Source organism: Trachurus japonicus, chromosome 5 (genome assembly GCF_045865225.1).
Source record: "Trachurus japonicus isolate A0001 chromosome 5, Traja_1.0".
NCBI classification, from domain to species: Eukaryota; Metazoa; Chordata; class Actinopteri; order Carangiformes; family Carangidae; genus Trachurus; species Trachurus japonicus.
In genome coordinates this window covers 23635809-23652344 of record NC_140911.1, presented here as the reverse complement: position 1 = coordinate 23652344, position 16536 = coordinate 23635809, and the positions used below count along the sequence as shown (strand labels likewise).

At 42.6% G+C, this 16536-nt stretch overlaps 3 protein-coding genes across 8 annotated transcripts; 2 read left to right on the top strand and 1 right to left on the bottom strand.

The window, feature by feature from the left end:
* The first annotated feature begins 341 nt into the window (after positions 1 to 341).
* On the top strand, positions 342 to 8492 carry LOC146987593 (E3 ubiquitin-protein ligase RNF182). 4 transcript variants are annotated; one of them, XM_085776814.1, is made up of 10 exons: positions 342 to 855; positions 929 to 1011; positions 1159 to 1205; positions 3096 to 3144; positions 3265 to 3396; positions 3591 to 3744; positions 4292 to 4359; positions 4478 to 4607; positions 4701 to 4936; positions 6636 to 8492. In XM_085776814.1, the coding sequence occupies exons 5-10, from the start codon at positions 3349 to 3351 to the stop codon at positions 6816 to 6818; spliced, it is 819 nt and encodes a 272-aa protein (XP_085632940.1). In that variant the 5' UTR covers positions 342 to 855; positions 929 to 1011; positions 1159 to 1205; positions 3096 to 3144; positions 3265 to 3348; the 3' UTR covers positions 6819 to 8492. The 4 variants fall into 4 exon arrangements, with proteins under 4 accessions (XP_085632940.1, XP_085632939.1, XP_085632938.1 ...); XM_085776813.1 differs by lacking the exon at positions 1159 to 1205; XM_085776812.1 differs by lacking the exons at positions 342 to 855; positions 929 to 1011; positions 1159 to 1205 and adding an exon at positions 1218 to 1238.
* A 1651-nt stretch (positions 8493 to 10143) lies between these two features.
* Positions 10144 to 11700, top strand: LOC146987592 (regulator of G protein signaling 9-binding protein). The gene is made up of 4 exons (XM_085777925.1): positions 10144 to 10361; positions 10442 to 10645; positions 11168 to 11310; positions 11518 to 11700. Exons 1-4 carry the CDS (start codon positions 10160 to 10162, stop codon positions 11698 to 11700), a joined length of 732 nt encoding a protein of 243 aa, XP_085634051.1. The 5' UTR covers positions 10144 to 10159.
* Positions 11701 to 12591: 891 nt separating this feature from the next.
* LOC146987591 (ubiquitin-conjugating enzyme E2 C-like) lies at positions 12592 to 16300 on the bottom strand. Of its 3 annotated transcripts, none has more exons than XM_085776811.1 (7): positions 16158 to 16300; positions 15612 to 15738; positions 14258 to 14285; positions 14012 to 14098; positions 13698 to 13902; positions 13048 to 13107; positions 12592 to 12742 (listed from the first exon to the last, which is right to left on the bottom strand). In XM_085776811.1, the coding sequence occupies exons 2-7, from the start codon at positions 15716 to 15718 to the stop codon at positions 12705 to 12707; spliced, it is 525 nt and encodes a 174-aa protein (XP_085632937.1). In that variant the 5' UTR covers positions 15719 to 15738; positions 16158 to 16300; the 3' UTR covers positions 12592 to 12704. The 3 variants fall into 3 exon arrangements, with proteins under 3 accessions (XP_085632937.1, XP_085632935.1, XP_085632936.1); XM_085776809.1 differs by having other exon boundaries at positions 15612 to 15741; positions 16158 to 16235; XM_085776810.1 differs by lacking the exon at positions 16158 to 16300 and having other exon boundaries at positions 15612 to 15765.
* Positions 16301 to 16536: the final 236 nt, after the last annotated feature.

The following is a 16536-nucleotide window of genomic DNA, read 5'->3' as shown; positions in this document are numbered from 1 at the left end:
GAAAACCAAACAGAAACCACACCGAATTTAATTAAATAATAAAAAAAATACTGACAGACTTAATTCAGATGAAAGAAAAATAACTAAACAGACTTAAAATCTGAAATTAAGGAGGGAAACCAAAAGATTTTATTCAAATTTAAGAAAAGAAAAACAACAGACTCAGAAATGTAAAAACAAAACAAACAATGAGGAAGCAAAAATGGTTCATTTTAATGAAATAGAAAATATTTTTTTGTGGCGAATAAAGTGCGTATAAATGTGTATTAACGGAGACTGATCAGGTTTATTGATCCTTTTTGCGCTCGCGGCCCATCACCGGGAGATTTCCCGTCATCCTGCTGCGGGCCGGTGGTTGCCATGGTAACCTCTGCTCCAGCCGCCGGCCGCGCGCCGCAGTGAGACGGAGGAGAGACGGTGAGTCACCGACACAGAGACCGACCAACCCCCGGACAGCCACCGGTAATCGGTAACCGACGCCGAGCGACAGCCCCGACCGGAGCCGGGAGCTCCGCACGGCCGTTACCGAGTCGTCCGTTAGTTACCGTTAACGTTACCGTTACCGTGAACCCCGCTGCGGCTCGTCAGAGGAGCCGAGCGACGTCGGCGGACTGCTAATGAGCGCGACGACGGCTGCAGCAGCACCGCAGTGTTGCCTCAACCTGAGACAATACAGCAACTACAGCAACAACAACCAGCACCACAGCATTAATGTTCAACCACCGCAGTGTGGCTGAGGCGACGCGGGAGCTGATATTCACCCAGACGGACGGACAACAACAACCACAGCAGCGGCGGCGGCGGCGGCCAGACTGTTGCTGCAGTGTGGCTTCAGTCTGACACAGACTCCAGCATGTAAGGCAAGTGCTCCTCCAGCAACTAGCTGATAAACTGTTGCTGTTGTTGAATGACCACCATGTTGCTTCAGCCTGACAGAGACCACAGCAACTACAGCAGCAGCCTGCTCGGCAACATCCAGGCTGCCAGCACCTAGACCTGCACTCACAACAGGTACAGCAGCTACACAACACAATGTACTGCAACTAAGGCAACCTTTTTTCTTTTTTCTTACTACTGTGACTGACTGAGTGGCATACTTTAAAAAAATATATAAGTAGAAACTGAGCAGAGGAGCATCCTCCTGTATCTCCTCCACAGTCTCACCAGGAGTGTTAGACCCACACTGACAAAACATCTGGAAGCAGGTGGGAGTTTAGCCTAGCATAGCACCAGGACAGGTAGGACAACACTGCCAGGTTGGCTCCAGTCTGTGTTTGTGAACGAAATCACTATCTAGGGAGTCCAATGTAGGCATCATGAAAATAAAATAAACACTTTTGGACACTTCTAGCAAAAGACAAGTGGAATGCATGATAGATAGATAGATAGATAGATAGATAGATAGATAGATAGATAGATAGATAGATAGATAGATAGATAGATAGATAGATAGATCTGCAACAACACACAAGAATATTTTGTGTAAAGTCAAAACATTCAAATGAATACAAATAAAGAAATATAAGAGTATATGACTTTTCATAGTATTATGTATTATACAAAATGACAAACTCACTACATATGGACTATACAAGGATTGGTGACTGATTTTGGATACTGCCCGTGTCTGTATGGTCACGGTGAAGGATCACTATCAGTGGGTCCTGGTGGTTCGACAGGTGTAACACAGGTTCAACATGCGACATGACTTTCCCTGTGTGTCCTCATTTACAAAAGGGGAAACATTAACACGACTGTCAGTGATTATTAGACTTCACCTCACCTATCAACCACAGAATACTTACTTACATTAAGTCAAAGATGCAAATAGACCCACACTTCTGAGCTCATTGTCAAAAGTTTCCTTTAAATTACTTAAAAGAAATAATCAAAATCTTTCAGAAACTTCCAGGATCCACTCAGGGCTTTTTCAGTTTTCAATTATTAAACATCTCAGTCAGATTTTTTTCTCAGCATTGGCAGGATGCCTATTAAGTTAAATTGAGTAACAGACTTATAAACTCTTAATGATGACTGCAGATTAAAAATAAATATGAGTGAACCATCACAGTAATAAATCTTTCTTTTTTTTCTCCAGTGATAGATTTATAAGGACAAAAGTCATGATGTAAAATCAGATTTATCTCGCTGTCATTTAGCTGCAGCTTTAATGTCAAACAGTTAAAATATGTGTTTTATTCATGAGATTCTGATCAGTGAATCAGCTGATCAAACAACACGTGACCAAATCTGACTCATCTGGTTGGCCAATCTGAGGTTCAGGCACAGGTAAAGCTGTTGCCATAGCAACGTCAGCATCCCCAGTGCCCCCCTCCCTCCCTCCCTCAGTTATATAACAACTGCAGTCTATAAATACATCCAGCACAGAGTGTGTTTCTGCGCGTGTGTTATCGTGTTTGAGTGGCTGCCCAACAAATTAACATCAATAAAAACAATAAATCAGATCTGACAGATACGTTATTAATCAGAGGCTGCAGCATAAATCATAGAACGGGGACAACATGAGAACACACACATACAGATACACAAATAAAAACAGATTTAATTAACTTATGAAAACCTACCAATAAAATACATAAAACACACATTACACATATGAACAAAAACACGAAACACACATTAAACTTACTGCTAAAACATATTAAATACACTAATAAAAATCATTAAACAAAGATAAAATAATGAACTCATTATGAAAAACAGATTAAATAAACACATAAAAATAAAATATGTGAAACATATTTAATACAAATTAAATACACTACCATAAAACATGAAACAAACTATAAACTAATAAACTCATTATACAAATGAATAAAAAGAAAACATCAGATAGAGTAATAAGAACACATTAAACAAAAACATTAAACACATTAAACAAAACAAACACAAAAACATTAAAGGGAGGAAATAAGTTTAAAGTTTATTTTGGACATTTTGCAAGACAATATATTTCTCACAAAATGTTCTCTCTGTTCTTTCAATGTTTATATTTACAAGTGTGAGTGCTCTTTTTGTATTTTAGTATTTACAGTTGGTCAGGTCATATACTACCTCTCTCTGTCTTTCTGTAGATGGACGTCCTTGTCAGACTCTCAGATTGATCTGCTGATCTGAAATCAGGTGGGTAATCTCAGTGGAGGGAAAAAGCAGCAGACGAACAGACAGACAAACAACTTCTCAGTTCTAACAAATAATTTTTCAGTCTGCTGTTGTATTTATTTTGTTCTCTTTGTCTCTCAGTCAGGGGACAGCCTCAGGTTGAGCTAAGCTGTGCACATCGCTGGCCCTCTCCCTCTGCCTCAGGTGAAGACAACAGCTAACAGGATGAGCCAGCTGAAGGAGGCAGAGTCTGGCAAGGAGCTGGAGGGGAAGGTAAGATTTCCCATCATCCGTCATTGCAGCACCAGCTCAGACAGACACACTCCTCATGTTTGCTGCTTCTGTGCAAAGTGATATTTAAAAAATAGTTCTATAAGTGTGAGCAAAGTTTGGATAAGCACACTGATAAGACACTCAACTGTCCCTATGTGTCCAGGGTTACTAACCCTCAGTTATGGCCTGTTCAGGTGCAGACATGGGCTCAGTCTCTGGTTTATACTCTGGAGGAACTTGAATGTAAAATTTGTTACAACCGCTACGACACTCGCAGCCGGAAACCCAAACTTCTGGGCTGTCTGCATCGAGTATGTGCCAAGTGTCTGAAGAAGATGGTCGACATGGGTGAGTTTACTTGACACCGACCAGCGCTGCAGACCTGAGACCTGCAATCAAGTCAGGCGTCACAAAACAGAGGACTTTTTTTAAATAGAAATATTTGATGGTGTGTCTGTAAAGCTACTATAGTACACACTAGCACTAGCATGACACTCTACTTTTGAAGAACAGTATGAAACACTACTAGCTAATGTAACCCAAACCAAAGATTTATGCCAGCATACTTTGAGATAATTGGTGCCCACTTATTTGTTTTGTTACTTTTTATTGTACGGTAATTAGTATTTTTTTCATATCTGTCCTATCTGTCTCTTCAGACAAATCTGAGTTGTTACATGTCCAAATCTTTTGTGTGAATTTGCCCTAAAACATTTGACACTGTCAGCAGGGGTCACACTAACGGATATGATAGCAGTCTGTAGCGTCCATATACACAAAACACCATGACCAGTTTACATCTGTTAATTGCATTACAGCCGAGCAGATCAACCAGTAACCAGTATGACATTCTCCAGTGTGTGATGGAACTCTTTTCTAACACTTTTCTTCTCAGGAGAATCGTCGCCCTCCGTCATCAGCTGTCCGTTCTGTCGCCATGAGACCCAGGTCCCAGACGAAGAAGTGAGACATCACATTTCCAACAAAAACAAATTTGCTTTTCTATTTTTCTCATGAGGAGTTGAGATTTTAAACAAGAGAGAGAGACTGTGACGGCCTTAACTCGTCTCCTCTTCCTCAGGTGTGGTTGATGGAGGACGACCGACACATCCTGGCTGTTCTGTCATGTCAGGACCGAGCCCGGCGTGGAGGAGGAGGAGGAGGAGCAGGGGGTGGGGGGGAGGTGGTGCTGAGTCCCACCAGTCTGACAGGTGAAATAACTCAACACGTTTATTTATGATATGTTTATATTTAAAGTTTGTTCTGTTGTGTTATTAATTGTTACTATCTCCATCTTCCTCCAGGAGCAGGGGGAGGAGGAGGTGCGGACACGTCCCACCGCTCCTCAGACTGTCTTGTCATCACCATCATGGAGCTCCCTGAGGAGTCTCCGTCCTCAGACTCGCTGAGCATGCTCAACGTGGTGGGTCTGTACCGGCCCCCGAGCCTGGACTCCCTGCCCTGCAACCTGCCGGCTCAGAAGTGTCACACCTGGACGTCGCGTAGCTTCCCCCGCTGCCTGCTGGGGGTGCTGTGTCTGGTCAGTGCACACGACACCAGTAACACCAGGCAAAACCAGCAACACTGATCGGATCGAATCCCCTGCTGTTCAAGAGAGCGCTACAAAAAATCATTCATACCCACCGCAACACAGCTGTACAATTCCTCCGTCTGATTCATTCACTCATATGCACTTTGAACCCTTTTACATGGCATAAATAAAGTTATCTATCTATCTATCTATCTATCTATCTATCTATCTATCTATCTATCTATCTATCTATCTATCTATCTCTTTCCTTATTTTTCTCTTTCTTTCTACCCCTCTCTATCTCTGTCTCTTTCTATCGACCCATCCCCCTCTCTCTGGCTTTCTTTCTTTCTTTCTTTCTTTCTTTCTTTCTTTCTTTCTACCCCTCTGTAAGTAAGTAAAAAGTACTTACTTTACTCCTTTCTTTCTTTCTACCCCCTTTCTCTGGCTTTTTACTTCTTTCTTTCTCTCTGTATTTCTTTCTTTCTTTTCTCTCTCTCTTTCTTTATTTCTTTCTTTCTACCCTCTCTGCATCTTTTTAATTCTTGCTTTCTTTCTTTCTACCCCTCTCTATCGTTATCTACAGTATGTACCTCTTTCTATCTATCCATCCCCCTCTTTCTTTCTTTCTTTCTTTCTATCTACCCCTTATCTCTGTCTTTCTTTACTTCTTTCTTCCTTACTACCCCTCTCTGTCCCTTTCATTCGTTTCATTCATTCTACCCCCTCTATCTATCTATCTATCTATCTATCTATCTATCTATCTATCTATCTATCTATCTATCTATCTATCTATCTATCTATCTATCTATCTATCTATCTATCTATCTATCTATCTATCTATCTATCTCTTTCCTTATTTTTCTCTTTCTTTCTACCCCTCTCTATCTCTGTCTCTTTCTATCGACCCATCCCCCTCTCTCTGGCTTTCTTTCTTTCTTTCTTTCTTTCTTTCTACCCCTCTGTAAGTAAGTAAAAAGTACTTACTTACTCTTTCTACCCCCTTTCTCTGTCTTTTTACTTCTTTCTTTCTCTCTGTATTTCTTTCTTTCTTTTTTTTCTCTCTCTTTCTTTATTTCTTTCTTTCTACCCTCTCTGCATCTTTTTAATTCTTGCTTTCTTTCTTTCTTTCTTTCTACCCCTCTCTATCGTTATCTACAGTATGTACCTCTTTCTATCTATCAATCCCCCTCTCTTTCTTTCTTTCTTTCTTTCTTTCTTTCTTTCTATCTACAGTATCTACCCCTTATCTCTGTCTTTCTTTACTTCTTTCTTCCTTACTACCCCTCTCTGTCCCTTTCATTCGTTTCATTCATTCTACCCCCTCTCTATTTCTTTCTTTCTATCTATCTATCTATCTATCTATCTATCTATCTATCTATCTATCTATCTATCTATCTATCTATCTATCTATCTATCTATCTATCTATCTATCCATCCATCCATCCATCCATCCATCCATCCATCCATCCATCCATCCATCCATCCACCCACCCATCCATCCATCCATCCTAGTCAATACGAGTCAACACCAGTCAACGTGAGTCACCAACAGTAACGCCAATCAGCACCAGTCGATGCAGCCACCAACAGTCAGATCAATAACAGTAGTCGATACAGGTCGCCCTGGGTCAGACCGGTCACATGTGTGCAGATGTTTGTCTGAGCATCTTGACAGGTGTGCTGTTGTGTCATTGTGTGTGTGCAGGTGTACTTCAGCTCCCTGCCGCTGGGCATCTACCTGCTGATGATCGGTCAGCTGTGGCTGGGCGTCGTCCTGGTCAGTCTGGTTCCGTCCACGCTGCTGCTGCTCGTCCTCTACGGCTTCTGCCAGTGTCTCTGCCACGAGCTGATGGAGGCGCTCGCCACGCGCACGCACACGCTGCCATGATGACAACAGCAACACCACTCGCTGCTATGACGATGACGATGCACATGACCACGCACATGACAACGCCATGACGATGGTGCCAACACAACTAGCTGCCATAGCGACAACATGACAAGCAGCCATGACGCCGGTGGCAATGTGACATACAGTTGTCATGACGACAAGACAAGACAAGACAATGCCATGCTGACAATAACAACGTTGCCATGAGAATGACGACGACTCAACACGCTGCTATGACGACGACACAACACGCTGCTATGATGACGTGACAACACAACACACTAACACGACAACAACAATATACAGGACACGACGCCATGATGACGACGACACACAAGCAACAGCATAAATCCCAAGGATTCAACAGTCCGGTTGTCACAGAACACGACTGACCCCAAACCAGAACAACAATGGAACCAGAGGAACCACGACAACGGGACGTCACCTTCAAATCAAGAACAATCACCACTGAAAGAACTGAACAAACCCTGAACCCCCCTGTCGACCCGCCCATCGAACTCTGACACACCTGTCCATGTCGACTTGGCCCCCATCTGAATACCAGCATTACCCCGCGCCCCGCCGAGGCTACAGCCAATCGGATAGGACAGGTGATGACATCATCACAGAGAGGAGGCGGAGTCCTTTGATGTTTTACTGTGAAAGTTTTTTTTTCTCTCTCTGTCTCTCTCGCCTCCTGCTGGACAAACTGAGAACAAACAATCAGCTGATCACAAACTGACTTCTTCGTCATCTCCCAGGTGTCCTGATGTTGAGGAACACCTGTCGGACCGAACCGCTGCACTGTGCAGACTGACAGACTTCAAGTGATTAAACACTAATTAACCATGTTGGAAAGAAACATGTATCTCTTTAATATGTGTAAATCTGTGACTCTGAGTCTGAAATCAACACTCACACTGTCTATGAAACCCTCCTGTTCTCTGTTCAGAATCCAGTACAGACCGAGGTCCGGGGCTGTTCGCCAAAGACTGGAAACAGGGGGAAATCGTTAGCCTAGCTTTATTAGAAGAGGAGTAAAAAGCAGCACACATCCGGTTCATTAGATTTCTATAGACTGAGCCTCATCAATGCTAATCAATTTCCCTGTTAAGATTATTAATAAAAACAGAAAAATAGGGAATAATAAGTAAAACACAGGCATGGATAAAGATATCATTCTGCTGCTGATAAAGTGTAATCAGTATTTTACATTTCTTTATAGGTCAAAGGTCAGTCACATGACCTGCTGATGGTGGTGATTTGTTAAATTTCTCTTCCAATGCAGCCAAGCTAACAGTTGTGAGTATTTGTGCTAAGCCTGGCTTGCAGTTTTTCTCTACTTCCCATCCTTGTTCTAAGATAGGCTAACATTTTCCCTCTAAGTATTCGTGCTAAACTAGATCCACAGTCCTGGATTAGACTGGTGAGTGGGGCCATTCCTGAAAGGTTTATGTCTTTATAAAAGTGCCATTGTTTGATTTGATGTTTGATCAATGAGTCCTGTGATAATGATGACGATCAGGTGACATCAGGGGACACCTATTGATGATCAGCTGGCCTGTTGTGTCACTTCCTGTCTGTGTAGTGGGCGGAGCATGTGGAGGATCAGCTGTGTTTAGTTCCAGTGATAAAAATTTATAAAAATCAAATAAAGTACAGACACACACATGACTGTTTAACCTCCTTTCTAATAAATGAAACAAGTAAAAGTTAGCCACAATGATACCCAGCTTTATAAGATAACACTTGTACAGCCAATAGCAATAGCTACATGTAGTATTATGTATCATTTTAAAGTCAAGAATGTATGATGGACTATGTTAGGAGTCACTGATGTTTACTTAGTAACAGCTAGTGAATCTTTATGCCATTTATATTTATAATTATTTTATAACATTGACAAGGAAATGACCCAACATCATGATCATCATCGCACTTGACCCCATCTTCAAGGACAGAGGTGATGGAGTCAACATAGTTGAATTCTCTTGTGACAAGTCTAAGCCTGAAGATTTTATTACTACCTATGGAACTAACACGTTTATCAATCCCATGCAACACCAGGGACATTTTTGTCCCTGGATGGAAAAGTCCCCAACACCTGATTACCTGACCCAGGTCAGTCTATAAATAACATCTATCAGCCGTCATGGTGGAGTCTCCCTCGGCAGGTGAATTCATGCGGTTAGCCTGTTAGGCAGCGCTAGAGGTACAAGGAAGAGCCTCCTGGGAGATGCTGAAGCCAAGCTGGAGGCTTTAGGCCTCAGCTGGCCTCCGAGCATTAATTAAAAACATTGACGATCCCTAGAGAGGAAAAGAAGTGTTTATAGAAACCTGTGCCGTCCTCCACTACTGAAGAAGAAGCTGGATGGAGTTGTGATCGGCAGCAGGTAGGACTGTTTTTGTTCTTTATTCACACACTTTTCCTTATTTAGTTGAGTTGAGTTATTATCTATGCTGATTATTTTCACTTAATCAGATTTATATGCAAATGTATTTTGATACATGTCAATCAATATACAAATAAACATGTATTTAAAGCAACATTATGCAGTTATACTTGAAGCTGTTTTGTAAATATATAATATTTTTATATAACATATTTAAATCATTTGGATGATGCTTTGACTTTGGTTAAACAGGTTTGATCCCTCTGACACATGCATAGTACATGACAACACTACATTACACAACATTGTTCAACTGCTGTCTTAAAATGAATGGGAAGCATGACTGCTGATTTGCACAGCGATGGTGATGTTGTTTATTGCAGGAGCAACTGATGGATTTTATTTTCTGTTAGCTGTTAGCTTCTAAGTGTGAATGTCTCCTAAAAGCTGAGTCTGCACCCATCAGATTTTAATTTCTTAACATATGCTCAGAATTCGGTCTCATTTTCAGTTGCAGGTGTTTCTGCTATTGAGATCTGATTCTGCAGTTAGTTTCTTTAGCATTTTGGCTCTATGCCTCTAAGAAATATTTGTAGAAACTGTGGCAATGCTGAGGTTGTGAACACTGCCATAATACAGCCTGTTTGCACTAGAAACTCTGCCTTAGTTGGATGGCAGCTGTCCAATGGTGGAAACGTGATCACTCAGTCAGTCAAGGAGATTCAAGGTTATACGGCTGACCTATCTGACTTACGGATAGTAAATATGTGTACTGAATTCATAAATATTTGTCAGTATGGCCTGTTAAAATCTATAGTCTTATGTAAAAGACAAGTAGTTTGAGGAACACCAGAGACCTCAGTGTTTAGGTCAATTCCAAGGTGAAATTGTGGCAACTGATCCATAGACCTGTCCTTTCTCAACTCTCAGGTGGGTGATGACATTATGAGTCGGTGGCGTCGTTCAGTGGATGAGCTGGGGGCACGGCGCCGGCAGCAGGCTGAATGCGAGCGAGCTCAGGAGGCTCTAAGTCGGGTCACTTCCTGTTTCCAGCAGTTGGCGGCATCCCTTGGCAGCTCAGCGGACTGCAGCTTCCTGCGAGATGAAATGGACGAAACGAGGGTGCTTGCTCACCGGATCTGCAGTGGTAACCCCTGACCTGCTATACCTGCATACACCTGTTCATACACCACCAACTGCCTCGCTCACCTGTCCGTCTTTGTGCAGGTCTTTCCCGGCGTCTGCTGCGTCTGCTGTCAGACTGCGACTCCACCCTCTCAGGTGTGGAGGACAGGCAGGTGTCAGAACGTCTATGGGTTGTCTGCCTGTCAGCATTGGAGAACTTCCTGTTTGACCTCCGTAAGGCAAGCGATCTGATCGGACAGTTCCCTCTGACTCAGCGCTACGACCGACGCTCATTGGTCAACACAGGTCAGCTCTGGTGTACCTTCCCTTCTTATACTTCTTACTTTACTTCCTTCCTTACTTCTTCTGCACTGTATGTCTGGCACTACTTTAAGATCTTGATAACCTCTTCAACGACTCCCATCTGCTCCCCAAGGATCTTTGGAAAAAGATTCAACTCAAGGACTCATAGAAATGCTCAAATCTGCGGGGCTTGAAAGTTCAGGTTTAGGTCCCATACACCTTTCAAGAATTATTCAGAAACATCTTCAATGACCTCTGTAAGGACTTCAGTGGGCTCTTCAAGACTTTTTGCATGCTCTTTCAGGCTCCTTGAAGGATTTCTGGTTTCCTCCTCCTGGTTCTTAGACATCGTGTCTTGGGTGTTTCCTCTTCAGGTAGAACCTCCTTTGGGCGAACAGAAACATCCTTCAAGACACCAAGGATATCTCCCCTTCAACTGGAGCCTTTGAACTTCCATAAAGGACCAAGAGAAGATAACCCATTCACTTATCTGATCTCCCACCTGTCCCTCTCTTTCCTCTCCAGGATGCATCGATGGCATGGTAGGGGTAGCAGCCCGGGTGGCTTTAGTCCAGGTGCCATGGCTCACACTGGAGGAGGAGCCGAGTCCTGACCTGACCCATCACATTGCAGGACTGGAGGCCATGCTGAGTGAGATGCAGCTGAGGGTGAGACGGAGCCAAAGAGAGAACACATAACAAGCACATGATTGATTCAGGGTTCAACTGGGTCTTGAACCTAATGGGATTGTGTCTGGTGGAGGGGTCATGCACCTGAGAGTATGGAGCACCTATACCTGGGGAAATGTTGTATTTGTAGGGAGAATCTGGCAGTGCTTTTATTAATTTATCTTTATTGTGTGGTGGGTTCTGCAGGTACCTGTCCCATTCTGGTCAGTGGAAGCCACCCAGCCAGCCTGGGCTGAGGCACGTGGTGAACTGGAGGAGTTAGACGCCAGTCTGGAGGACCTGATGGAGGTTGAGGTCGTCTCAAATAACACAAACAAGATGGTTGTGTGTTGCCAGCCAACCTGCTGTGGACTGGGCTGTATTGGGTAAAGGGAGTAGGGGGAATCCTGACTTGATTTTACTCGTGTGAATGTGAGGCAACAAAAGAGATTTTCACATAATATGGAGTAAACTTAGACTCTGCTGCTGTTGTAAATTCTTGACACTGTCATAATTTCATTCGTTTTAAGAATTAAATTGTGGATATTCCTAGTTTTCAAATTTCAAACCTACACTATTTAAAGCAGCTGATATTACCTAAATAAAAGGGTATCTCCTCTCTTCTGTAAAAACTGTATATGGTATATAAGGTATAAGACAACTGATCAGTTTGGCAATTAATAGAAATGTTTTATTTATAAGATTTAGAGCTTTTCACTGTACATTATCTTATCTTCCCGCAGTGACAGTCAGTTGCAGGATAACGATAAACATTTTTAAAATGTTCTTATACAAAAACAAGAACCCTAACATGGTTTAACCCCGAGTTGTCATGGTTACAAAAGCATTGTTTCTGCATCTAATGTTCATAGAAGTAAAGAGGCAAAACACTGCTCTCAGGTATCAGCGTTTCTTTCCCAATATGTTCTTTGTGTATTAGGTACCCATTTTATGGTTCCAACAACAATTTGTATAAACAACTTTGCCTCTTTCACATAAACAGGCTCAAAGCTGGATTGGAAAACCAAGTGTTAACTGACCAATAGCACAGGTTATCATGGATGACCAATGTTAGGTTCAGTTAAGCCTCAAGTTTTAACACCAATTTGACTTTTAAACATTCCTTCAGAAATTCAACTTTTTTCTAATGAATTTAGATTCACTTTCGAAACATTTTATAGCATGGTAACATTTCCCTTTAACTTGAAAGTACAAAAAGCTGAATTTCTCCACACACATTTCTCACATTTATCAACATCTATCAAACTGAACCCATCACTGTTTGCATGTTGAATTAAGAACTTTATTGATACAGCGAGGTGAACAAACATAAAAATATTGTACAAACACAGGAGACAAGACAAGCAGAAGAAGAATAAAACAGGAAGGTGGTTTCACTTCTGGAAGGTTGAGTGTAGATGAGCTTTAAAGGCTGAAAGACACAAACAATAACATTGAGTATGTAATCATACATGAATGTAGCTGATAATATTAAGATGAGTTGAATGAACACAGTGGACCAATGATAAATAAGTTAAGAGTCATCCACAGTATGCAGAAATAATCTAAAAGTCTTTCATTTTCACCTTTGACCTTACACCACTATGAATCATTTCTGAAATCATGTTAAATCTGATGGGTCCAGGCTCTAATATAACATCTGTATCTTTAATTTACTGCAGTAAATGATACAGCAGCTGTTGCTGTGTCAACCTGCAGAGTCTCAATGTTTCTCACCTTCCTGATCCTCCCAGAGTTCAGCAGCAGCAGTGTTCAGAGGACTCTCGTTGTTTGGCTCTGAAAGGGAATAAAACGCCTTTATTTACATTAACACTTAGATACACTAGATCACCATTTAGAGCAAAGTAGAGTGTAAACAAAGTGAGCTGCTCTCCTTGTTCTTTTGGCTCAACTTTAATTTAATATTTGTCTGAATTGAATGCTGAAAAACTATTCTAATAACATAAGTATTTGCAGCTTGGTTTTAATCATCCTGTGAAGAGTTGATGTTACTTTGACTTAGTGTCAGAAGATCATTAAATGCAGGGTACAGTTGTCTACTTCCATGACTTCACCGCTAACAGCTAATTTAGCTACCTTTAATGGAGTTCAGTGGAGTTTGACGACATGTGTACACACCGACGAAATCAGACCTTCACTGCATCAACATTTTGACGTGGCCATTGAAAATCAATGTAATGTTTGCTCTGTTTAAACATCTGAGCTGCATAAAAATTGTAGCAGTTTTAGGGATTGAGAACTTCATGAGGAAACTGCAATAGTAATTCAAGACTTTTTCAGAAGCTGCAGACTTGATTTCATCAATGTGGCCCAGATAAAAAAAAACATCAGAAGTCTGAACTGGTTAAACCGGTTGCACTGGTTACCTCCCAGCAGGCTCTGGATGGAGAGAAGGATGGAGCGGACGTCATAGAGCGCCGACCACTTGTCCTTTAGGATGTCAAGACAGATGAATCCCTGTTCATCCACATTAGGATGAAAACAGGGAGTGACGAACTTCACACGAGGAGCCTGGTATGGATAACCAGCCGGAAACTCCAGGGACAGCCGGTACCGGAGACCCTCATACACCTGAGACACACAGGTAAACAAAATGTTTCTTCCACTGACTGATGTGACTGCAGCTCACATCTACTTGGTATATTGATTATTCATCTATCACAGCCACGTGCTAACGTACTGTGCCCTGTGCTCCATCGATGGTTCCAACCCATTTGAAGAGATTATCCGACTCTGGAAACGCGGAGATGCCTTTATCACCCGACATCTGCAACATCAGAGAACGACAGGTTGTTATGACCCCCTAGAATACTTGGTTATATATATTGAGACGTGAATCCATATCATTTCAGCATTTCCAGCAAATCAACATCAACGGTTCAGATCAACATTTAAGCATTGAAGAGTACATAAAAGTTGATCTCACCATCAGAGTCATGAGCTCCTGCTGCAGCCTGCAAACACAGACACATGTTAAACATCTGAAGCCCGAGTTCAGTTCACATGCATCAGTATCACCATTTACTCTGATGCTATTGGAGTAAGGACACTGGCAGTGATTTATCAAATGAAAAAACATACAAAAAACTGCTTTGATGACCAATGCTGCTACAGGAGGTAGAGTAGACATGCAAGACAGACAGATTGGTCAGGGGTTCATCCTACGGTAAGATAATGAACTGAAACATTAGAAGAAAAGCCCAAACAGTGACTTCACAAGTTGTTTAGTCACTGGCTGAGTCAGATATTTACAAGGTCTCTTAAGCGTATGAAGACAGTCAAAGTGTCTGTAAATGAGATGATTTAGTTCTGTAGATGTTCCTCAAAGTAATAAGCAATAGCATGAGTATGACAACATAAAGCTTAAAGGTATTATTGGAGCAGGTGAATCTTTCTGTTCATGAGTTTACCACACATAAATCATGCTGCATGTTTGCATAGGATATGTTGTCTTGCCATGGACACGACAGCACAGAGGAAACTGCCGCTTTCCTCCCCAAAACACTACTGGGAAAATGTTTTATGGACTCATGAAACTAAAGTTAATATGTGGTGACGCAGCCTACCAACATGAAAACATCCACCAAAGGGTAAAGCAGGATGAAGGGAATGTCGTGGCCCTCTTTGGTCCTGGACAGCTCAACATCGTCAAGTGGGAAATTATTTCCTGGGTTTATACAGGTCTTTACAGGATAATGTCAGCGTGACTGTCTAGTGTCCACCTCCTGAAGCTTCACGACAAAGCAGGACAACGACCCACAAAAGGCTTTTGAATTTTTTTGCTCCTGGTTTCCTCACTGTTACAAAGTTAATGGGCCCTTATAGCCAAGAGTATAGATAAAATATTAATATAAAAAGAGGAGGCAAGGCCATGTAGGGCTTTAAAAGTAAGTGAGTAAAAGTTTAAAATCAATCCTAAATTTCAGTTCAGTCCAAGGATTCACCTTTTTCCCCCACCAGCACCACAAATGGTCATGGTTATGTTCAACAAAGAAGCAAAATATTATAATGGTGTCATATTATATTATGGTCACCGACTCTTCCGTGAATCTGGCTCTAGATGTGCGAGCTGCATCACAAACATGAAACTCACAACCTTGGCGTCCTCCAGTCTGGGTGATGGTTTCAAACTCAATTCTGACACTGAGATGTAATACACTTATTTTATGACTGGATCCGAACTGAGACCAGGGACCCGGTGATAGTGCAGCCAGTACAATTAACGTTAGTGCCAGCTGGGCAGAATAAGACCGGACCGCCGGTGGGGTTGTCTCACTCACCGTTTGGACACCGAGCCTCGAGCCGCACTACCGCCGCTTTCGCTTCCCTTCAGCGCGGCCGTGGAAGAAGCTGCAGCCGCTGCAGGGTCCATGTTCTGGGAAGCCATGTGTGCGATCGGTCCGGTTACTGCTGGACACAAAGACGGAGAACGGGGGTCACGGTGGAACAAACGCCGACACACAGCTGCCACACTGCGGATACACACTTTGAGTGTGCAGTTATTTAGCACCAGCTAACTGTTAGCTGTCGGATATAACATTAGCAGACAAATGTCAAGTCAACGACGAACCGTCAACTACACAACCCTGTGTCCGTTCAAACAGCCCGTCACCCGGTGAAGTCGGTTCGTTAGCAGCTGTCTGTTTTTCCCCGGTGCTGTTTTAGCTCCGTGCTAGCCACGTTAGCTCGGTCGGCTAACCGGACTGGTTGTCTGTCCGTTTACCATCAGACATACACAGAGCAGACAAACAGTCCGCTGCTTACAGCTCTAAAGATACACACGGAAAAAGCGTTTATAAAGTCTTTTGACAAGGTGTTACACGTACCTGTGGGACTCACCGTGTTTCTGGATGTTCGTGACTTGAACTACAGTCGCTCTGTTTCAAACTGAACACGCTCCCGCCCCCCGGTTTAAACAGACTCTCCCTGGCACATATAGCGAATCAGCGCCCGACTTTCAAAAACAAACCACCTCCCGCTGACCAATGAGAAGAGCGAGTATGGACGGAGCGGCACTGTGATTGGTCAGGAGGCATTTCCGGAACTGAGCCACGAAACCGATCGAACCAGGAAAGAGACAACAGTTGACGTAGTGCACGTTTGTTTTTACGCAGTGAGTGCACGTTACTGTCGCAGTTTAAAAGGGTCGTCCTTCTTCTTTACCTGACAGGTCATCTTTCTAAATTGTTGGCGTTTGAGGTGGGT